Here is a 19,699-nt window from a genome sequence, read left to right as displayed (position 1 = left end):
AAGTCTTTCTTTGTGGGCTTGCTTTGTTTCTTTTTGTTAGTTAGATCTCATTAGGCAGCCTTAGCAGGGAGCTACTGACTCCGATGGTCAACATGCTGGGTCAGTAGTCTCCATGACTTATTTTACGTTTGGCCAAAGTTCTAATCTCTTTGTTTTGCTTTTCTATTTTTTAGCCAGCATAATAACTTCTTTTTGTTTACAGGACAGTTTGTTTTTTGGTCAAACTGTGATCCTCATGTTCTTGACGTCTGGTTTCATATGTTATGGTCCCATTTTTGGTCTTCCTCCAAAAATGAGGCCGGTATGCCTAGTGGGGCTGTAGCATGAACAGCCAGCACGACAAAAAAACTACGAGTTGGGGACACCTTAACCAAACTTCAATAAGTGATGAGTTGGGGATGAGAATATGTTGGTTTTAACCTTATAGATAAAGCCAGAAATTGACATATTTTTTAACTCTTTCTTTGCCTCTAACCATCAAGCTGTCCTACAGTTAATGAGTTCATAATTTGACCATGATTTTCCAAACTATTTTCCACCCCTTTCCTGGATTGGGGTCACGAGGGCCAGAACCCAAACAAAGATATCTAAATTATCACTGAGAACTTCTTTAGCTGTACCTCATAAAACACCAGGAGATGTAAGTCTCCCCACCATCTGCCCTGAGGCTTCTTGCTAGTGGGACATCCTTTAAAACCTCCTGAAAGTGTCTAAAAGGCATTCAGATCAGAAGCCCAAACCTAAAAAATCTTTTGATTTCAGAGGAACAGCCACTCAATTCTGAGCCTTTCCACCTGCCCCTCACACATCTGGAAGGAGTGAGTCCTGCTGCTTGCATGTATAATATATCAGCCCCCACCAAACAGCTAAAGGCCATGACAGAGCGGAACATCATTTATTCACAGCAGTTGTTGCTCTTTTACTTTAGTCCACTTCAACTTCCACTTCATCCATCCCAGAAAAAAATTCTAATTCTAAACTAAAGAGGGCGCTAAATCCTTCTCCAATAAATGATAAATGTTATCCATGTGTAAACACTGATCATTCATACCTGTAGATGGGCAGTTTCGTCTTATCGCTCGAATTCTAGTATTTCCCAGATCAGCCACATACAGCGTCCCGTCCGGAGACACCACCAACGAGGAAGGGCCGTTAAGCCTGGCATCTTTAGCGTAGCCATCCCCGGTTTGGTAGCAGTCACAGTTGGCGTCATTCTAGTGAGCAACGGACAGGAAAAAAGGAGCATGTAACCCAGAAACAGCAGTTATAACCCATACAAATTGAGCCACAGCAGTTTAAGGCAATTTCTGACATTTTCTGAGCTAAGTATCAAGCCCAAGAACACAATAAGTGTCTAACATGGAATTTAAATATCTGCACAACCTGTTCACAAAGAGACCGCTTAACACACCGCCAGCCACTTACAGCTATCTTGCTGTTAAGCGTTTGCTCTGAACTATCGATGACGATAATATGAGCAAAGCAGGTGTCCTTTTTACCTTGCAGTCACATTCAGATGGAGCTCCAGCTAAATGGGTAATTTCTCCATCAGTAGACACCTAGAGGGCAGAACAAGAAGTACATAGTTAGACAAATTATGGCACTTCACAGAAAAATAAAAGTGAAAACTATTAATATCAGAATAAATTGTTTTGTAGGACTTAAGCTTAACTTTTTTATTGCATTGATAGTAACTCTGATTTTGAAAAAATACATTCCCTAAAAAAAAAGTCCTTATTTAAACCACTAACACTTTAATTTGTCAAGATTAAAAAGGTGATTTTTACTGATCTAAATGGCAGAAAAGTAGTTACTTGTCGGATACGGTGGATTTTCTTCTCATCTGTCTCTGCGATGTAGAGGATGCCGCTGTAGGACAAGGCAATAGCTGTTGCCCCCTCCAGCATGGTTTGGACTGCTCTCTTTCCCAGTGTGTATTCTATACCCGGCACTTGGCAATGCATTGGACGACCCGCCACAATACGGACCTAAACAAACGCAAACATGAGAGTTTGATGAAACCGAAGATATTGTACATCTAGGCTTTTGGGAAAATGAGAATGAGGCAGTTTTAGTTCTTAAATCAAAGACGAGCTATTATAAAATGGCTTCACAAATATGCGGTCAACATGCATGATTACAGTACCTGTCTGTTTTCAGTGATCTGCAGCACAACGTTGTTGTCTAGGACATACATGGAGTTATCCATAGGATTTATAGCAAGGTCTGTGGGCCACTCCAAACGAACCTGCATGTACAGATTGGAGCTTAGATGTTGTGGTATTTGTTTAGTCATCAAAGATACAAGTGTATAAGAGCATATTGTATATCAGGGGTCTCCAACTACTAGATTGGTACCGGTCGGTGATAGGGCTGGGTTCACCAATAATTCCCAGAATTGATTAGATTTTTTCTGATTCTTTCGATCCACTTAATTCAAATGGATTTAATTCAATTTTGAGTTTACAAGATTTAAAGATTTAGACACATTTGTTCAGAAATACATTGATAATCTATTTATGCTTTGAACATTTGCATTTTAATATGACACAGTTCACATACTGTAAAATTTATTTGTGAACTTATAATGACATTGTTAATAGCATACAGTGTTATATGGTTTCTCAAATGGAGAAGCTCCAACGATTGTTCTGCCTCTCCTGGAGGTTGTTTCAGTTTGGCCACTAGGTGGCGAACGCACTATAGCATTACACTTTATTCCAGAAGAAGAAGAAGAAAGTATGAGCAAAAAACAGTGTTTTAGACTATAAATGGTTACTTTTAAAAATATTTCTTAAAATAGTTTGGAAAATTCATGCCTGTGAGTATTTAAAGATGTTCATTTAGTCAGCAATGTATGTTTAGGTTGCGTTAGCATTAGGCGTGCTATGGGAAATCCTATCATACGTCATAACCTAGCGCACTTTAGCTTTATGGGTTAGATCAATCTGTACTTTTATGGATTGATTATTGATAAATTAAACTTAGATCGATTAATCAATTTCATCAACCCAGCCCTAGTCTGTGGATCAATTGGCACCAACCACAAAATAAATGATTATACCAGTTTTTTCTTTTGAATTTGAAAAATTGAAAAATAATCTGATTCTCTTAGCTACACCTACAATCACTTGAGCAGTAAAGTTTAGTCAAAGGAGCAAAATGAGTATGTCTGAACAATCTTTTAATCTGAAAAATCTTTTGGATCCTCTCGGTTACATTTCAGTAATTTGAGTGCTAAAAGCTGTCCGGCGGCGTGCAACACAAAAGAAGTAGTATGTGGAACGTTTCTTTGCCAATGAATAAGTGATAAATGCAGGGACAGAATTAAAAACTTTACAGACTGTTAAGAAGATGTAAAGAGAACAATGAATTTTATGTAGAAATGATAATAAAAAACTAATAGGCTTGCTTTACTGGAACTGAGGAGTAACTTTAGTGCTTTAACCACTAAGCCCCATTTTTCCAAACACAGAAAAAGAAAAAGGAGTAAAATATTCCACCTGCGGGAGAACAGATGGATTAAGCTTGTTTTTGTGTATGCGTGCATGCATGCATGTAATACCATAAACTCTAACTCCGTGAGGTGTAGACACAGAAAACAAGGTTATTTACTTCTTCCTTTCAAATGTGCTGCCTCTTGCATATCTGCCTTTGTTTCAGTCTTTCACATAAATTGAAAAAAGACTACAAAAACCAGAGTTTCAATCACAGAAATCAATTTCACCAAGCCTGGGTCACCTGCTGTGCTTTCTATAGATTCTAAGAAGGGGGATTTTCAGTTCATCCCCGTCTTTACTGTAAATATACGAGGAATAATTGACCACTTTAATGAGATGGGGGGGTTATTGCCACTTACAGCGACTCAATTTAATGCTGTACTTTCATTTTAAACTTCAAAGAAATCATCTGTTCTGAGTGGCCTTCACTTAGATCTATACCTCTGTACATTTGATCTACAATAAAGCTCTATATCACGGAACACAGACATGCAATTTAAGTTCTTTTGCATCATTAAGCGCCGCACGGTACCTGACTTATGTGCATGCTGGTATCGCATGTCAAAGGCCTTGCGGAGGTCAGGTCATTACTGCCAAGCACCGTGGAGATGATTCCATTACGATCCACCTTCCTGATCATTGTTCCATCCACAAAGTAGATCAGTCCGTTCTTATCCACTGCGATGCCTGTCGGAACAGAAACAGCTTAACGCACAATTAAGGATGGAAAATATCACTTAGGAACCAGCTGGATGGAAAAGAATTCAATATAAATGTTAAAAATTCAATTTGTTTGACCAGAATTCAAGCACAGATGGGGGAAAGTGGAAATTCTTGTGTTATTTTTAAAAGAACACCATTTCTGAACTGCTGTATTGATGTCATAGCTCGTTTATGACTTGGGAGTAAAAGGAGAAATGAGCTAAATTTTAGCATGCTGAAATGTTTAATCCTTTAGAGCCGAGCTTCCCATCACAGATTTTTTTTTTTTTTGCAGATACCTGGCATTATAGATGTAATTTGAAAGCCTTGAAGACAGTCCTGTAAATGCTACACTGGCTAAATTGATTTTCTGTTCCCCCCGAGCTGAAATAACATTTATAACTCTCGCGGGATATGCGGCGCTGTAGAATGAAAAACTGCCATCCCAGTGAAAACGACAGAAACCAACTTGTGAAAGCTGTCTTCACTCGGCTGATGTGTCTCAGTGGCTCACTTTCAGCTGTCCACTTTTTTTCTTTCAAAGGACAAAAACTGACCTATATAGAGATACAAAGTATTGAAACGCATCATTATCTCCCAAGCTCATTCCACTTTAAGAAGCTGTGCTCTGGCATGTGATAATTCAGCACTTCCTTCCTGGTCCTGACACTTACGGTTCTCTGCGGCGGCACGCTGCTGGGGGGCCGTGGAGGAACGTGCACCACTTTTAAAGGGCAGAGAAGGGTATAGGCTGACAGTTCATGACTTAAGCTTAATGCACTATAGAATAAATGACACTGCCTTTCCAGCTCTTTGCATTTTTATGAATAATATTAAAGACAGAAAAAAATAGTCAACAATCTGAAACTATTTTCCAACTTCAACTGGATTCGTAATCCTGCCACAAATGACAACTTGTTTCTTTAAATCAGGGGTGTCAAACTCAGTCGGGGCCCAAATTCCAAAACACAACTTAGGTCCGAACAGGATAAACATTTATTGAACACACAAAAACTAAATTTTTAAAACTTTAGTACATACCTTTTTAATATAATTATAAACTAGATGAATGCTGTAAGCTGAATTTCGCAGCTGAAGATGCTAGTGCTGATAGCTGAAGATGCTGAAATTGATAGGTAAAACGCTGAAGCTGATATGCAGCTAAAATGTCAAATTAGCCTAAACAAGCTAAAAAAAATAAAAACTTAGGTTGGTCACAACAGCTAGCATGTAGCTGAAAAAATAGCTAAACTTCAAAATAGCCTAAAATACTGAAAAACGCCTAAATTAGCCAACACAGCTAGCGTGTAAATGTTAGCCTAACTCCAAAACAGCCTAAATTTTTTTTAAAAAAAACAGCTACCATGTAGCCTAAATATTAGTTAAACTCCCAAAAAACCTAAAAAAAATCTTAGTAAATGCCAAAATTGTCCAAAAAGCTAGCAGAATGCCAATTTTAAAAACTTTAAAACCATAACTTTTTAATATCACAATGAATAATAAAAAGGCAGGGATATTATTCCATAATAAATCAACCTAAACCTTACATAACTTTCAATATTTAACATTCCATAAAAATATATTTTGTCAAAATTATACAAGTTAGAAATAAGTACAAGATAACATCGGTCCATTTATAACAATAAAATAAAATGATCTGGAGGGCCACATAGAATTACTCAGAGGGTCGGATAGAATTACTCAGAGGGTCTTGACTTTGACACCTGCATTAAAAAAATCATCTATTTTAATAACTAACACAGGCTTGCATGTAGGCTACAATCATACACCCTAACTTTGAGCGAGTTATCCACCTCCATTCTCACCGAACCCCCTTTAGGGCATTTCTCCCATCGCTGACCAAAAAAATAAAAAATAAAAAAAAAAATGCTGTGCTGGCCTCAGGCATGAATCCGTCTGCATTCAGAAAGAGCTCAGGTAACAAAACTGCTCTAAAGAACCCCGTCTCTGAACCTCGATCATGTTGAAGACTATCGAGCAGTTTTGCAACTGACACGTCTATACAAGATGATCAAAAGGATTGGCTTCCAAACATACTGGAGTAGTACTCCAATGAAATCACATCTTTGATCATGATCCACCTGTTCTTTTTTTATTTTTATATAACATCTATACCCATAAGCCTTTGCTGTTTCTAAGAAAGGCCATTAAAGGAGCAAACGGTACAAGTACGGCCTTCTATTGTCATCTTTGTTGATCTCTGTGTAACTTTTCACTCAGTCGACTGTAAACTCCCACAGTTTGTTTTCTCATTTACAGGCCATCAGGTAACTTTCTAATTCAACTTTCATTGACATATTTTTGTCAAAGTAACATCTTTATGAGATGGTAAACTCTGTCCAAAAAAATAACAAGCACAAACTGAAATTTTGTGATGTATGTCTACTTTGGTTCCAGAACTTAAGTTACAATTTTGTTTCTAAAATGCAACCAGCCTTTAAAAAACCCAAGAGTTAGATGTCTGAACGCCCATGTAAATAACCTAAAGTATGTATATATGTATAAAGACAGTGTATAAAGTTAATCCACAAATTAAACATTTTTTAATTTTTTTAAAGGGTAACACAAAAGCAGGGTTAGAGCCTGACTCCGCCCACAGCTGAAATGTGAAAATCTAGTCAGAGGGGTGTGGCCTGGGAACTCAGTGTTATCATTACTGGAGCTGCAGATCAAGATGTGGGACTTTTGAAATGACGTGGGACTTGAGCCTCTTTTCCACCGAGCGTTTTCAGTGGAACGGTACAGTCCAGTTAATTCTGGGCAGCGTTTCCACTCAGTTAAGCCTTGCTTCCACTGATTGTTTACACGCCGCATGCGTGGTGTCGACCGCTAGCGTATCATTGCGTCATTGTAGTCCAACGACTGGAAAAGCAACAACAATGGAGGTCATCCAGCAGCTCGTCTTTTTATTGCTTTACTTTTTGTACATTGTGTTCAACAGGATATAATGTTGTTTGAAAGAATATTGCAGAAGAACACCGCCATAAAGAGGAAAACGGAATCGCTAGCTTAGCGCTATATTGGTACTTTTTAATGTCGTCATCACTTTCTGGCAATCAACGGGTGGCAGCAGCGGCTCCACCCCAACCTTCCCGCTTTATTAGTCTATGGACCTGCAACAGATGGGGGCCCGCAAGGTGAACGGGTCAATACTGTTTCCATTTGAGCGTTTTCATTTTACAAATGGAACTACTCAAAATACCGGACCGGACCGTACTGTACCGCTCAGTGGAAACGAGGCTTTTAGAATTACACAAGTTTATTTCAAACTGTCAAAAATTGGTCAAGGACCAATAGTCAGCACTTTTAAAGTCCCATATATGGAGGTAAACAGCCAAAAAAGTTGATTTACTGTTTGGTTACACTTTAATTTAAAAGGACTTCTTTAAAGTGATCTGAACTCAGAAACTCTTTGGTACTTTGTCTTTCGAAGAGAAGCAAACTTTGATGCCGTTACTGCCCCCTATAGGTGGGATCGGAATAGCTTTTTCCGATTAAGCCGGTCCTTTACTTGAATAAAACAGAATAAATTGAGAAGAGATGTGTATATTAGTAGTATTTTTGATTTACATATAATTAATCAGTTGTTTATTGGGTTTTTCCAAAATGTCTTGATTAAAAAAATACTGGCTTGCTTGAATTAAATAAAATAATTTAAAGAGTGTGAACTCTGCTAGTGGCAGAGCTATAGTTTATGACTTTTAAGAACTATTGAATTAAACTGGCTTAATTGTTACATATGTTTGAGAATCATTATACTTGGTCAGTTTTTGAAATGTTTAGTGCAGTTCCTTGTTGCCAAAGTTACAAAAACAGTCAAATTTCAAATGCATCTATGAATCTAAAGTATGTATACGGCACAGACTGAACCACATATAGAAAGCTCCGATGTAAATTCATGGTCTCTGGTTTCGTGTGCATGTTGTACCTTTGGGTCCCAGCAGCTGCGCCTCCGGAGCTTTTCTTCCATCTCCACATCGAGCCTCATCAAAGGGAGGGCACTGCTCTCCTGTGCCTGCTACTACCTCTCCATTACCTGAACACACACAAACACACACCGCACGCTGAAACAACCGGCTACTTTTCTGCCAACATGTAGTTTTGCTGGTGGGAAATTGGTGCTTACTGCTGAGGTCACGGGCCCCGCTGAGCATCTTGGGTCGGTATATTCGTCGCGAATTAGTGTCCGACACATACAACTGGCCTGTTACTGGGTCAGTGGCCAGGTAGTACCTGTGAGCCGGGTTGTTGCTGAAATAGAAAGTGACAAAAAATATCTATTACATTTGTGAATATAGGAAAATTGATCATTTCTTGCTTTCTAATATTTCAAACTTCAAATTAAATAGGATTTTATTCGGAAACTCACAAGTTTATACTTACATATAGTGTTTTAATTTTTTTGTTTTCAAAAAGTTTTGTTCAATTGGATTAAAAAAGTGGAATTCATGTGAAAAACATTCCAACTTGTCCAAAAGAGAACTTTACAAAAACAATAGATTTTGTATATAAAGAAATACAACGAATATGAAAATAAAGCTGATTAATAGACTTTATGAACTATTACTTTTATTTAAGTATATTTTGATTATGAAATGTTTTAAGTCTCTCTGTAAACATGAAAAATGCTCAAGGTTTTTCATTCGTCCCTGGTGGATTCTTGTTTTTGCACAGAAACTAAGTTTACAGAGACAGAGTGTCTCCATCGAATGCCGTAGATTGCAGCATAGAAAGGGTTTGGCAATTCAATTATCACGAGATGGTGAAATGAAGGAAACATTTTTAACCTCACAATAATGAAGAGCTAATGACTGAGGGGCAGATGATGCACTAAGAGCCAAGATGAGTCCCTGCCAGTGAAGTGCGGAGCAGTGAGACACAGTGAGACGCAGACATGGAGCCTTCCCCTGTGAACACTCGGCGATTTAATCCCATCAACCTGTTTCACTGCATCCCTCTGCCTTCAAACCACCCAGCATTCGTTGACCTTTAGGCTGGTAGAAATCAAGGTTAGTCAGAGGCGTTTCGTTAATTTGCAGGTGGAAAACCGGATCTGTGGTCAAAAGTCGGACTATTAAAGCTATTTCAAAGGCTGACGGTCTAATGATGTCAAGCTAACAGTGTTAATAGCTTCTAAATTTGAGAAAGTTTCATAATTAGTTGAACTCTAAATGTTTAAATAATGTCAAAACTTCTGAGTAAACTAATTATTAAGGATAAATGAGCTGATCTGGAGTGTGACTGTGTCATGATTTTATTTAAAAATGAGATAATCGCCAGAATATGGCATACATTTTAATAGTGTATTTGCAAATATGTTTTAAATAATCATTTTATATGCTCGCCATGCTTCAGATTTTGGCACATCGACACTTGTCTTAGGCTCGGCTGTATCAGAGGATGATCTATGGTCCCACAGATTGGGTGGGTGCAGGTTAAACTCAAAACACGCCCTTGCTTAAATGAGGCGTTCAAGGACAGCTTTTTTGGCACATCTATTTTTTCCTTGAACACAGAACTTTTGGCACGCCCACGTGACTTATGTAAGCTGGTAAAGACAGGTGTGTACATCTTTTTCCTGCGCTGCTCTCCGTTTCTAAATTGAGATTTCAGTTTAGATGCGGCGAGTGACGGAGGGTAAATAAAAAATAGTCTGAGTTTGGACAGAAGCAGAGGTGGGCCATCATTTATCTGCGGCAAACTCTTAATGATGTCTGCCACACTGTCATGTAAAATCCATCAGACAGGCACGCACACACACAGGGATTGATATGTACATATGTACTGGCCTCAGGCCCAGAGTCTCAGTGGCCGCAGATTATCAGCGCACGATCACAGGGTGTTAATTAAGGCAGCTAAAAATAAGCTTAAAATGTCATTGAAAGAGACACACTGTTTTTCTCACTTGTGAGCCCCTCTGTGCATCTTCCTGTTTATCACAGCCGAAAAAAATAACATAGAGGCAATTTAAAGATAAGATAAAATGAAATCCTGAGTGATTAATTTAATGACATCCTGACAATTCTGTTCTCACTTTGGATCGTTTTCAGACTTCAGATGTGAAGGAAATTCTTTAATAATAATAATTAACATTAGTTGAAAGTGATTTCAGGTCACTCTAGAACAATATTGTTCAAACTTTTTACTTATGGGCCAAAAAAGGACTCTAAAATTTGATGGAAGGGCCGGACCAGGACCAGATGTGTGGAGTATTTTGGTAATCCTCTTCATAAGAGACAGAAATAACATTAAAACTGGATTCAATTTGATGTAAACTAATGGGTGCCATTTGCACCAATGGTTTAATGTTTTCCAGGGAAAACCGTAAACTTCGAGAAATAATATATTCATGTGTTGATGGAATGATGGGAAAAGGACTTGGAAAACACACATAAAAATAAAAAAGAATTTAAAATACTTCAAACACCACAGAAATGCAGAATAACTTTCTGCACCTAGACAAAGGTCAATGTGTTTATGGTGTGCCACCTATGGGGAAACACCTCAACTATAGGGAAAAAAAAGCAAAAAAGGAATAACATTATAATTTATTCCCATTTGGCGGACCAGATTAAATATCTTAACGGGCCGGATTTGGCCCCTGGGGTGTCAAACTCAATCGCTCAAGGGGCCGAAATCCAAAACACACCTTAGGTCGGCCTCCGAACAGGATAAACATTAATTGAACACTCTTAAACTAAAATATTAAAACTTTAAAACTGTAACTTTTTAACATGATCATTACCAGTGAGAAAGCTAGTGTGAATGCTGTAAGATGAATTTGGCAGCTAAAGATGCTAGTGCTGATAGTGAGCTAAAATATTAGCTAAATGCCAAATTAGGCTAAAAAAAAAGCTAGAATTAGCGAAAACAGATAGCATGTAGCTGAAATATTAGCGAATCTCCAAAACAGTCTTGAAAAATCTTAGTAAATGCCAAAATAATCCAAAAAGCTAACAGAATGCCATTTTTTAATATAACTTTTTTAATATAAATTCGAATAAAAACAGACATAAATATTATTCCAGAATAAATCAACTTAAACCTTAGATAACTTTGAATATTTTACTCTCCATAAAAATATATTTTGTCAAAATTATACAAATTAGAAATAAGTAAGTGCAAGATAACATCCGTCCATTAATAACAATAAAATAAAATGATCTGGAGAGGCTGAATATAACTACCCGGAGGGTAAAAAAAAAAAAAAAAAAAACAGCATATAAAACATATCACAGATGTTTAAATCATAGTGAAACAGCATCAGTCCAAAAATAAAATCAGTTAAAGTGAAAAAGGTCAGTTTTAACAGATGTGTGTTGAGATTAGATTTAAAGACAAGAATAGAGTCCAGGATTCTGATGTTGGGGGGGGGAAGAGTAAAAGCTGAGCAACTTGTTTCTGATGATATAACCGACAATACACGCCTGCGAGCGTGCTTCTTCTTTATTTAAGTTGAGACAGCCTAAGGAGAAAAGTGAGATGTGGATGGCACTTAATTATCTATACTTGCCAAGGCATTCCAAAGGATGGGAGAGAGTCGGAAAAGGATAGACAGCTGGAGAAAGAGGACGGCAAAGGAAGAAAAATGGGGAAAGAGAGGAAGACGGCTGGACAAAGAACGCAGGGGTGAGAGTAATGAAGTGTTAAGAAGAAGATAAAAGCATCTTCATAAAATAAGGAAATATAATAAGGGAGGAGAGTATGCAACAAAAAAAGAAGAAGAAGCAGGCAAAACTGTCACAATAGTACTTGTTTTCTTGCAGAAGAGATAATGTTTTAATATAAAAGTGAAACCGAATTGAAAAGTTGAATCTGGATGAGTCATAAACCCAAATCAAATCATTGTTTTGCCAGAGGAAAAGAAGTGCCATGGTTCTGCTCTGCAGCACGTGAGGAAGAGGAAAGAAAAGAACATTGACCGCAGAAAAATTCAGAACAGGTCCTCACTCCTGTTTTATTTTCATGTATTTCTCTCATTTCTGATCCAGATATTTGAAAGTCGTGCAACAAAGTAATAGGGGCATCACAAAAGACAAAAAAAATATCTCACAAGTCAAACAATTTTGAGGAAAAAGTCGAGATTTTACTAGAATAAAGTTGTAAATGTATGTTTCAAAAAGTCATAGTTTTACAAAGAAAAAGCCACGATTTTTGAAAATATAAAATGTTATATCTAGTTTTTAAACATTTTTCAATAGACAATTGAAGATTACCTGTTAAATTTAGGTTGAGGGGAAAATAATAATATTCAGATGGACATCAAATTGCTTAATATTATCATTGAATCTTTTAATAAAAATACATAAATAAAAAATGACTATTCTTGTAGAATTTTGACTTTTTCTCTTAATTTTTTCAATTTTATGACTTTTTCCTCATATTTTGATGCTTTTTTCTTTTAAGATGGCCCTATGCTCTGTCATAACAAAGAACTTCAGATTAAAAAAAATAAAATATTTGTTTCTAGGAAAGAAGAAGAGAGTAGATCAAAACATGGACTTAGTTTTTACAAGTTGAAGATGGTTTAACTATTATCCAAAAAAAGGCTTTCTCCATTTATCAGTCAGGACGGTTTCGGAAATAAAGTATCTCTATGGGAGTCACACATTTTTTAATTGTTGATAGATTTGTAGATATTGATTTGTTTAAAATATATTTGACAATAAATGTAGAAAAATGAAAGTTTAACTGATGTTTTTGGTGTATTATCTGCAGGGAGCGTGTCTGTCAGGAGAGGATGAAGCAGCCGACGTTCACACACAGAATCTCTAAGTCTTATGACATAAATATGTACATTTTTGACCATATAAGGAGTTCTGCTGAAGATCACAGACTGCACTGTGGTTGCATCAGTGCAGCTTTGAACCAGCAGTTTTTTAAACTGTTTCTTTTTCAGACAATAACCATAAATACAACAATTCTTACACCATTTCTAAAATATTTTGCAATCATATGAAGTTGAGCATGCAGGACAGGATGTGTAGAGACGGTCCTACACGCAATGATATGTTGTCCATAGACATAAAAGGTTTCTAGTACTAGATTCCAGTTGTTTGTGACTTTTCTTTATTCAGTTTTTGTTAAAAATATCTGACTTTATTCTTATTTTACAAGTGCTTTCAGTTTTTTGCTTTTCATAAGCCCCTATATTAGTATTTTTTTTAAAGACAGAATTGTGCATTTATTACAATTTCTATTATTTTATGTATTGTGTGTTATTTTATGTATTTATGAGTATTTTATGTATTTCTTAACAAAAAAAGGGTTTTGGACGATCTTAAGCCCCTCCTACAAACTTCCTCGCAGGGTCTCCTTGCTGAGAGCTGCGATATAAGTGATGATCTGCTGCTCATCTGAGCTGACAGCAGAAGAAATAGCTCGACTATGTGTGAAATCATGCCAAGGCAAAAGGAGAGTGACAGCGAGGAAGAAAAACAAAACAGGCAACACGGATGCTGACAAATCCTCTTTTCTCCCTACACTTTAAAACTCTCATTTTCAACTAATCATCAAATATGTCATATTTTGGCGTGTAGTAAACAAAACAAAAAGGACAAACATTTGGTATTAAAGTGTAAATAGGATAATAAAAAGTTAAAAACACTAATCCCTCTTACCTATGTCTGAAATCTTTGTTTCTTTAAAGATTGCAAGCAAAGGCAGGAAAACACAGAAGAACCATGAGTTAGTAAGACAGCTTGATTGACACAACAGTGAAAATCAGTACAGTAAGAAGTGACTGGAAGAAAGGCAACACTTAAAGATGAACTGTGCTATATGGAAATCAATAGGACAGAATTTCAGATGGCGGCTAGAACAGAAACCACAACAATTTAGCACTCAAGAGGAAGCATTTGTGCCACAAGGCGGAAAATCTGACACCTAGCAAGAGATAATGAGCTCAAAGAAGGACACCAGTACTCGCAGAGAAGGTCGGTCTGGCAAACGTATTTTAAAAGCTTTAAATCTTGACAAATACATCTAAATTTGTCCAAATTTATGATGCAAATATGATCTTTTTGGCTGTCTATAAAGTACGGTTGCGGTGACAGAAGGAAAAGATAAATGAGGTTCAACGCGGTTGTAGTCATTATTTAACGCTCCCGTTTTACCTCAGCTCCATGACACTGGTCACATTCCCAGAGGGGAAGATCCTCCGGATGTAGTTGAAGTCCCCGACAAAAATGCTGCCATCTGCTCCACATGCCAGAGCAAGGGGCGCCAGCAGCTTGTTGCCCTCTGCCTGCCCGTTACAGCTGGGGCAGGAGATGCTGCGGCGGCGGCCGTTCCCTGAAAGAGGAGGTTTACATCTGTTTCCACTGACAGAAGAGGGTTTTTTACAAGAAAATATTCCTCATGTTAGACTGAAACGTTGTTCAGTTAAGTTGCATGAATGAATTTAGCCTTACAGCAGGGGTGTCAAAATAGGATAAACATTTATCAAACCCTAAAACTACATTTTTAAAACTTTAAAAATGTAACTTTTTAACATAACTATAAATAAAGACAGGCAGGAGTATTATTCCACAATAAATCAACTTAAACCTTAAATAACTTTCAATATTTTACTCTCCATAAAATTACATTTTGTCAAAATTATACAAGTTAGAAATGAGTGCAAGATAACATATAATAATAATAAAGTTAAAATGATCTGGAGGGCCGGGGTTTTGACTTTGACACATGTGCTTTACAGCTTCTAGATTTGGTTTGATTAAACTTTAATACCAGGTACCATATTTAGTATAAGTCACAGTTTTTTCATAGTTCTGCCAGGAACTTATACTCAGGAGCGACTTATATGTTATTTAAAAAAAAAAAAGCTTTACTAGTTATTTGGCACCAACGACCGGCTGCCCTTTAGCGGATGTTTCTCACAAACAAACCACTAGAGGGCACTGTGATTGTGTGTATTTGATGCTGACGGCAGCGTAGAAGAAGGAAAGCCGTCCAAAACAAACATGGAGGAGAATCTTATCGTTCTCCTGATATTTAAGATATTTTCTTATTTGCATTGAGAGATTATTATTTTTGCTTTGATTTTTTTCTTTCCTCGGACTAAAGCGGGACAGCAATTAATCAAACTGAGTTACAGAGACACAGAAGTACCGCTGAAAGCAGCCATTAATCAGAAGCAGCTCCTGCAGTATAGAAGATCACCAAAAAATAGTAAAAAAAAAAGACTGAATGATGTCATAAAACCTAAACGGGGAGACTTGTTTACTGATGCTTTTGTGGAGCTGTTTAAAATATATAAACCTGATTTCTCAACATCATCTGTGTCTTCGGTGAATTGTAATTTAGATATATTCTCAATGCTTTTGTGTAATGATGAGGCTGAAAACTTGACTGTAGCTCCTCCCACATGTGATGGGAGTGTCTATCTTATGAACACATTTTTGGGCGAGCATCAAATTTGACAAACGAGATAGCGGACACAAATTTGACGCATGAATTGCATTTGGTGTGAACGCAGCTTGACGAATCATTTCAGAAGCGTTGTAGTTTTCTCTCAAAACTCCAGAGCAACTTAGATGTGTGTTTTTTTTTTTATGCCTTTTTTTGCTCTTGCAACTTATACTTTGGAAAACATAGTATTGATTTATTTTATTTGATTGAACTGTAGATCCCTTTGGGCATGTATAGGTGTTTTAAGAATAATTTATAAATAAAGTTGGATTTACTGAGTTGACAAAAATAACTCAAATAACCATAATTTGATCAGGAGGAGAAAGCAATGCCATATTTACAATGAAAAAGTCCCTCTGTGGGTTTTCTCTTTAAGGTTTATAGATGCCTGAGCGTGCGGCGGAGCCGAACCTGAGAGAGGTGTAAAGTGAAATCGATTTCTTATGAAAGCGTAAGAAAAGTCTCAGCTTGGAGAATCTCAACCTCAAGAAAAAATAGATAAAATGCATTTTAGCTGCTTCTGTCAACTTAACAGATATAATCAAAGTTAACCAAATTACAACTGTTTTAATACTACATTGGAATAGATATATGTACAGTTTAAGACGAGCATTTTTAAAGGAAGCTGAGTTTGATGTTGCATCACTTTAGATAAACTACTGAGCTGTTTTGTAGTCACCACTAAAAAAAAAAACAATAGAGACTCCAAAGCTGCCAGGCTCTGATAAAATCGATGTCCTGGGATTAGACGCTTCAAACATCTCTCTGTAGAAACCCTTCCTAACATCAGCAGCTGATGGTGTGAAATCCTCCTTAAACATCAATCCTCCATAAACACCAATAAAATGAAAGTAGCAACTAAGGTTATAGATAAGCTCCAGCTAATTTTTTAGTTAAAAGTTCCACTCTGATCATCTTTTGATCTATTTTAAAAGCTTTCCCAGTGGTCTTTTAATAATAATTATGACATTTTTAGGCTTTTTCTGGGATAGTTTTGGCAGATTGGCAGTTGAAATTTTCCTCTGAGTTATAGGGGAGACTTTTGACCCCATCATCACTCTTTCCCTCTTCCGTTATCAGACAAATGTCACAAAAACATGTTAAAATCATTTGTAAAAATCTAAAATATTTGGTAAAATATGGTTGTTTTAAATGCATACTTACCCATAATGCTGCTGATTACCGGAGGTAGCAGGGATACAAAGATATTCTCACCGTTGCCCTTATACAAGATACCTGGAGGAAAGAGGACAGGACAGTAATGAGCATCATGCGGCCGGTCAAAAACATTGTTCTCTTGAAGGTGAAGGCAGAGCAAAGCACTGCATGAAACGGGAAGTGTTGTTCTGAAAGCAAAGGCAAAGTCGGAGTTTCCACGTGCTCCCAGGGATGCTAGAGGTCAGTCATAGTTGGGGGCATTCGGGGAAAATTTATGGTCTCATTAAACGCTGTCCAGCTTTAATTAATTTTGTTTAAACCCGGGCAGACACTCCTTTTTTTAAACACCGTTTTGAAGGCTCTTTAAATCCAAAGATGGAGAATAAAAGGACTTACCACAAAGTGCAGCACTAAAAGCTACTATTTCACTGAAGACAAGTTATTTTTGTGCCAACATTTTGCTTCCATGGAACACATGAAGCAACCTTGAAAGCAGATTTTAGCAATGACAACGAGGAAAACGAGAAACCGCTCAAAAAGACACATTAAAACTGAATGATCTGACTAATTATTAGAGAGGATCAGATAAGAGTGTGACAGGTGTGTTCACCTCATCCTCCTACAGTATAACCCAATGCCCACCCACTCCAATGTGGCTGAAAAGACATTTATGTCAATTTCTAAAATATGATTGACCTGAGAGACTTTATTTTTTTAGGAAGCTGGTAAAAAAAAAAAAAAAACTGTCAAGCATCTCAATGTTTCTGCTGATTCTGCTTTCAGAGAATGAACCAAAACTCTCCATAAATCTAGTTCAAGAGTCAGCAACCATCAACTGTAAAAGAGTCATTTGGGCTAATTTTCCACTGAACAAAACTTAAAGGGCTTAATTTTACTTTAGCCTTTAAGAAATTTGAATTTACCCTCATTACACTCTTTAAAAAAAAAAATAAGTATGAATCGTGTCTATTTTTTGGCACTAACAAAAGCAAATATATAAAAAGAACACGAGCATCTCTTGAAATGTGATTTCGACAGAAGGTCAAATAACTTATTTTCAAAATAAAAGATGATCTATGCCATACAGGATAATCTCAGTGCAGCTCTGGAAAGCTATTAACCATTGTTGTTCAGCATGAGATATTATGAGCTTTCAACTCATAAAAGATAAAAGTTTAATTGCATAATTATCTAAAAAACTGTGATATTCTTTTTGTTTGTAGTTACATTATTCTTAGTAGTAATTATATTACAAAGTAGTAAACAATGGAACTTTTGAAAATTTTGAATTAAACTTTATTTATGAAGCACTTTTCACACAAGAGTTTTAGTAAAAATATATTTTACCTTAAAAACTTTACGTAGTTAATGACACTGGACTCTATGTTAGTAAATATGAGGGTTTGTATAGATAAATCTTTATGTAAATGTGTATGTATTTATGTTTACATGCTGATTTAAAATGTAACCTGAACTTAATATTTATGTAAAGATAATTTTCTTTTTTTTGGTTGATGTACTTTTGTTGATTTAGCATTAGAGACGGATAATATGAGTTTTAGTCTTTCTGATCCTTTTCGTTCATTAACCGTGATCATTTCAGGGATGTTATATATTGTTGTAAAATGAATTAAAAACAAAAAGACAAACAATCTCCTCCGCACAAAACATAATGAAGCGTAAAATTATTCATAAATAAGATGCAAAGTAGAAATCTGGCATAATGTGGAAGTTTATCGTTTATCCATCATAATGCATCCCTTCAACAAAATCTAAAAAATAAACAATCAGGTGAAGATTTGATTTATTTAAAGCAAAAACAAGTAAAATTTGGAGGAGGAGGAAACCATTTCTGAATCATAGAAACCTGAAGAGTGAATGTATACTCTGACAAACCCCAGGTGAGACCTGCTTAAGCTAGACAGAACTCACTCTTCTCCCTCCTGTCCTTTACATTCCCCTGAGATTCGCTGCAAAAGTTGGTTTCAGGCCAACATAATTACAGCTCTGCAGTAAAGAAAAAAAAAAAAAACAATCCTGTATAGCAGTTTTGGATTTTGGACTGTGTTGTATATAACTGGCTGCGAGCAATATACACACATCTTTGGTGTTATTCTTCCAGCGCGGAGGACGGTTCATTTCAGTTTAAATTAGATTGTGACTCATTATCGACCCTGCTGTGGCTGGAAAGAGGTGTTGTTTATATTTAGGCTGTGTTTAAATGTTGTCGTATGTATGCAGGCGCGTGCACCTGTGCAGTTATCATATCATTACTTTTTCTTTCCCTTTTTGCTCATGTTGTGAAGTTCACAAAATCATTTCAGCAGCAGGAAAATAGCATTCATTTCTGCATCTTTGACTAGTCAAAGCCACTGTGAGAGAAATTCCAGCATTAATAACGTTTGACTAATAATGCTAATCGTTCCGTTGCTATAGGAGCATCGGGCTTTGACCGTACGATCAAGAAGTCTGTCTTTGATTTGAAAGATTACAGAGAATTATGGGTAGATGGATGAAATAAAGGAGGACAGAGGAGGGACAAGATTGTGAAATACAGCAACTATGACCGACTTGTTAAAAGTTAATACGGAGGAGCAATAAGATGATGAACAGAAGAAAAGAAAGGGGTGAACTCATTCTTCAAAGTGAAACATCAAAGAGGAACCTCCTGCTGTGAGCTGAATTATTAAAACTCTGTTGCCATCTTGGAAACAAGACCCCTCCTCCTCTTATGTTTGTATCTACCTATCCATCCATCTATCTCTATTTGTCCATCCATGCATGTATGGAAGTTGTATGTCCCCATATCTCTTGCATTTGTAACTTAATGCATTCTCTATTTTAATACCCAATTTGTTTTTTTAATATTTGTATTTGGTAGACGAAAAAACAAGAATTTCCTCACT

The 19,699-nt window shown here is 36.6% G+C and overlaps 1 protein-coding gene across 4 annotated transcripts in view; it reads right to left on the bottom strand.

Moving 5' to 3' along the window:
• Positions 1-19,699, bottom strand: part of LOC112157392 (teneurin-3) — an 800,843-nt gene that overhangs the window by 26,216 nt on the left and 754,928 nt on the right. For all 4 annotated transcript variants that reach the window (XM_036213709.1, XM_024290091.2, XM_036213711.1 and 1 more), the window contains 10 exons: positions 16,800-16,871; positions 14,339-14,516; positions 13,844-13,864; positions 8,350-8,474; positions 8,152-8,259; positions 4,033-4,187; positions 2,147-2,248; positions 1,815-1,988; positions 1,500-1,559; positions 1,052-1,214 (listed from right to left, as the gene is read on the bottom strand). In XM_036213709.1, the coding sequence (XP_036069602.1) occupies positions 1,052-1,214; positions 1,500-1,559; positions 1,815-1,988; positions 2,147-2,248; positions 4,033-4,187; positions 8,152-8,259; positions 8,350-8,474; positions 13,844-13,864; positions 14,339-14,516; positions 16,800-16,871 (1,158 nt within the window). The remainder of the gene's footprint in view (positions 1-1,051; positions 1,215-1,499; positions 1,560-1,814; positions 1,989-2,146; positions 2,249-4,032; positions 4,188-8,151; positions 8,260-8,349; positions 8,475-13,843; positions 13,865-14,338; positions 14,517-16,799; positions 16,872-19,699) is intronic.

This window comes from Oryzias melastigma, linkage group LG1 (assembly GCF_002922805.2).
Source record: "Oryzias melastigma strain HK-1 linkage group LG1, ASM292280v2, whole genome shotgun sequence".
Lineage (NCBI taxonomy): Eukaryota > Metazoa > Chordata > Actinopteri > Beloniformes > Adrianichthyidae > Oryzias > Oryzias melastigma.
The sequence above is the reverse complement of the archived record's forward strand: the minus strand, read 5'-3'. Positions and strand labels throughout refer to the sequence as shown.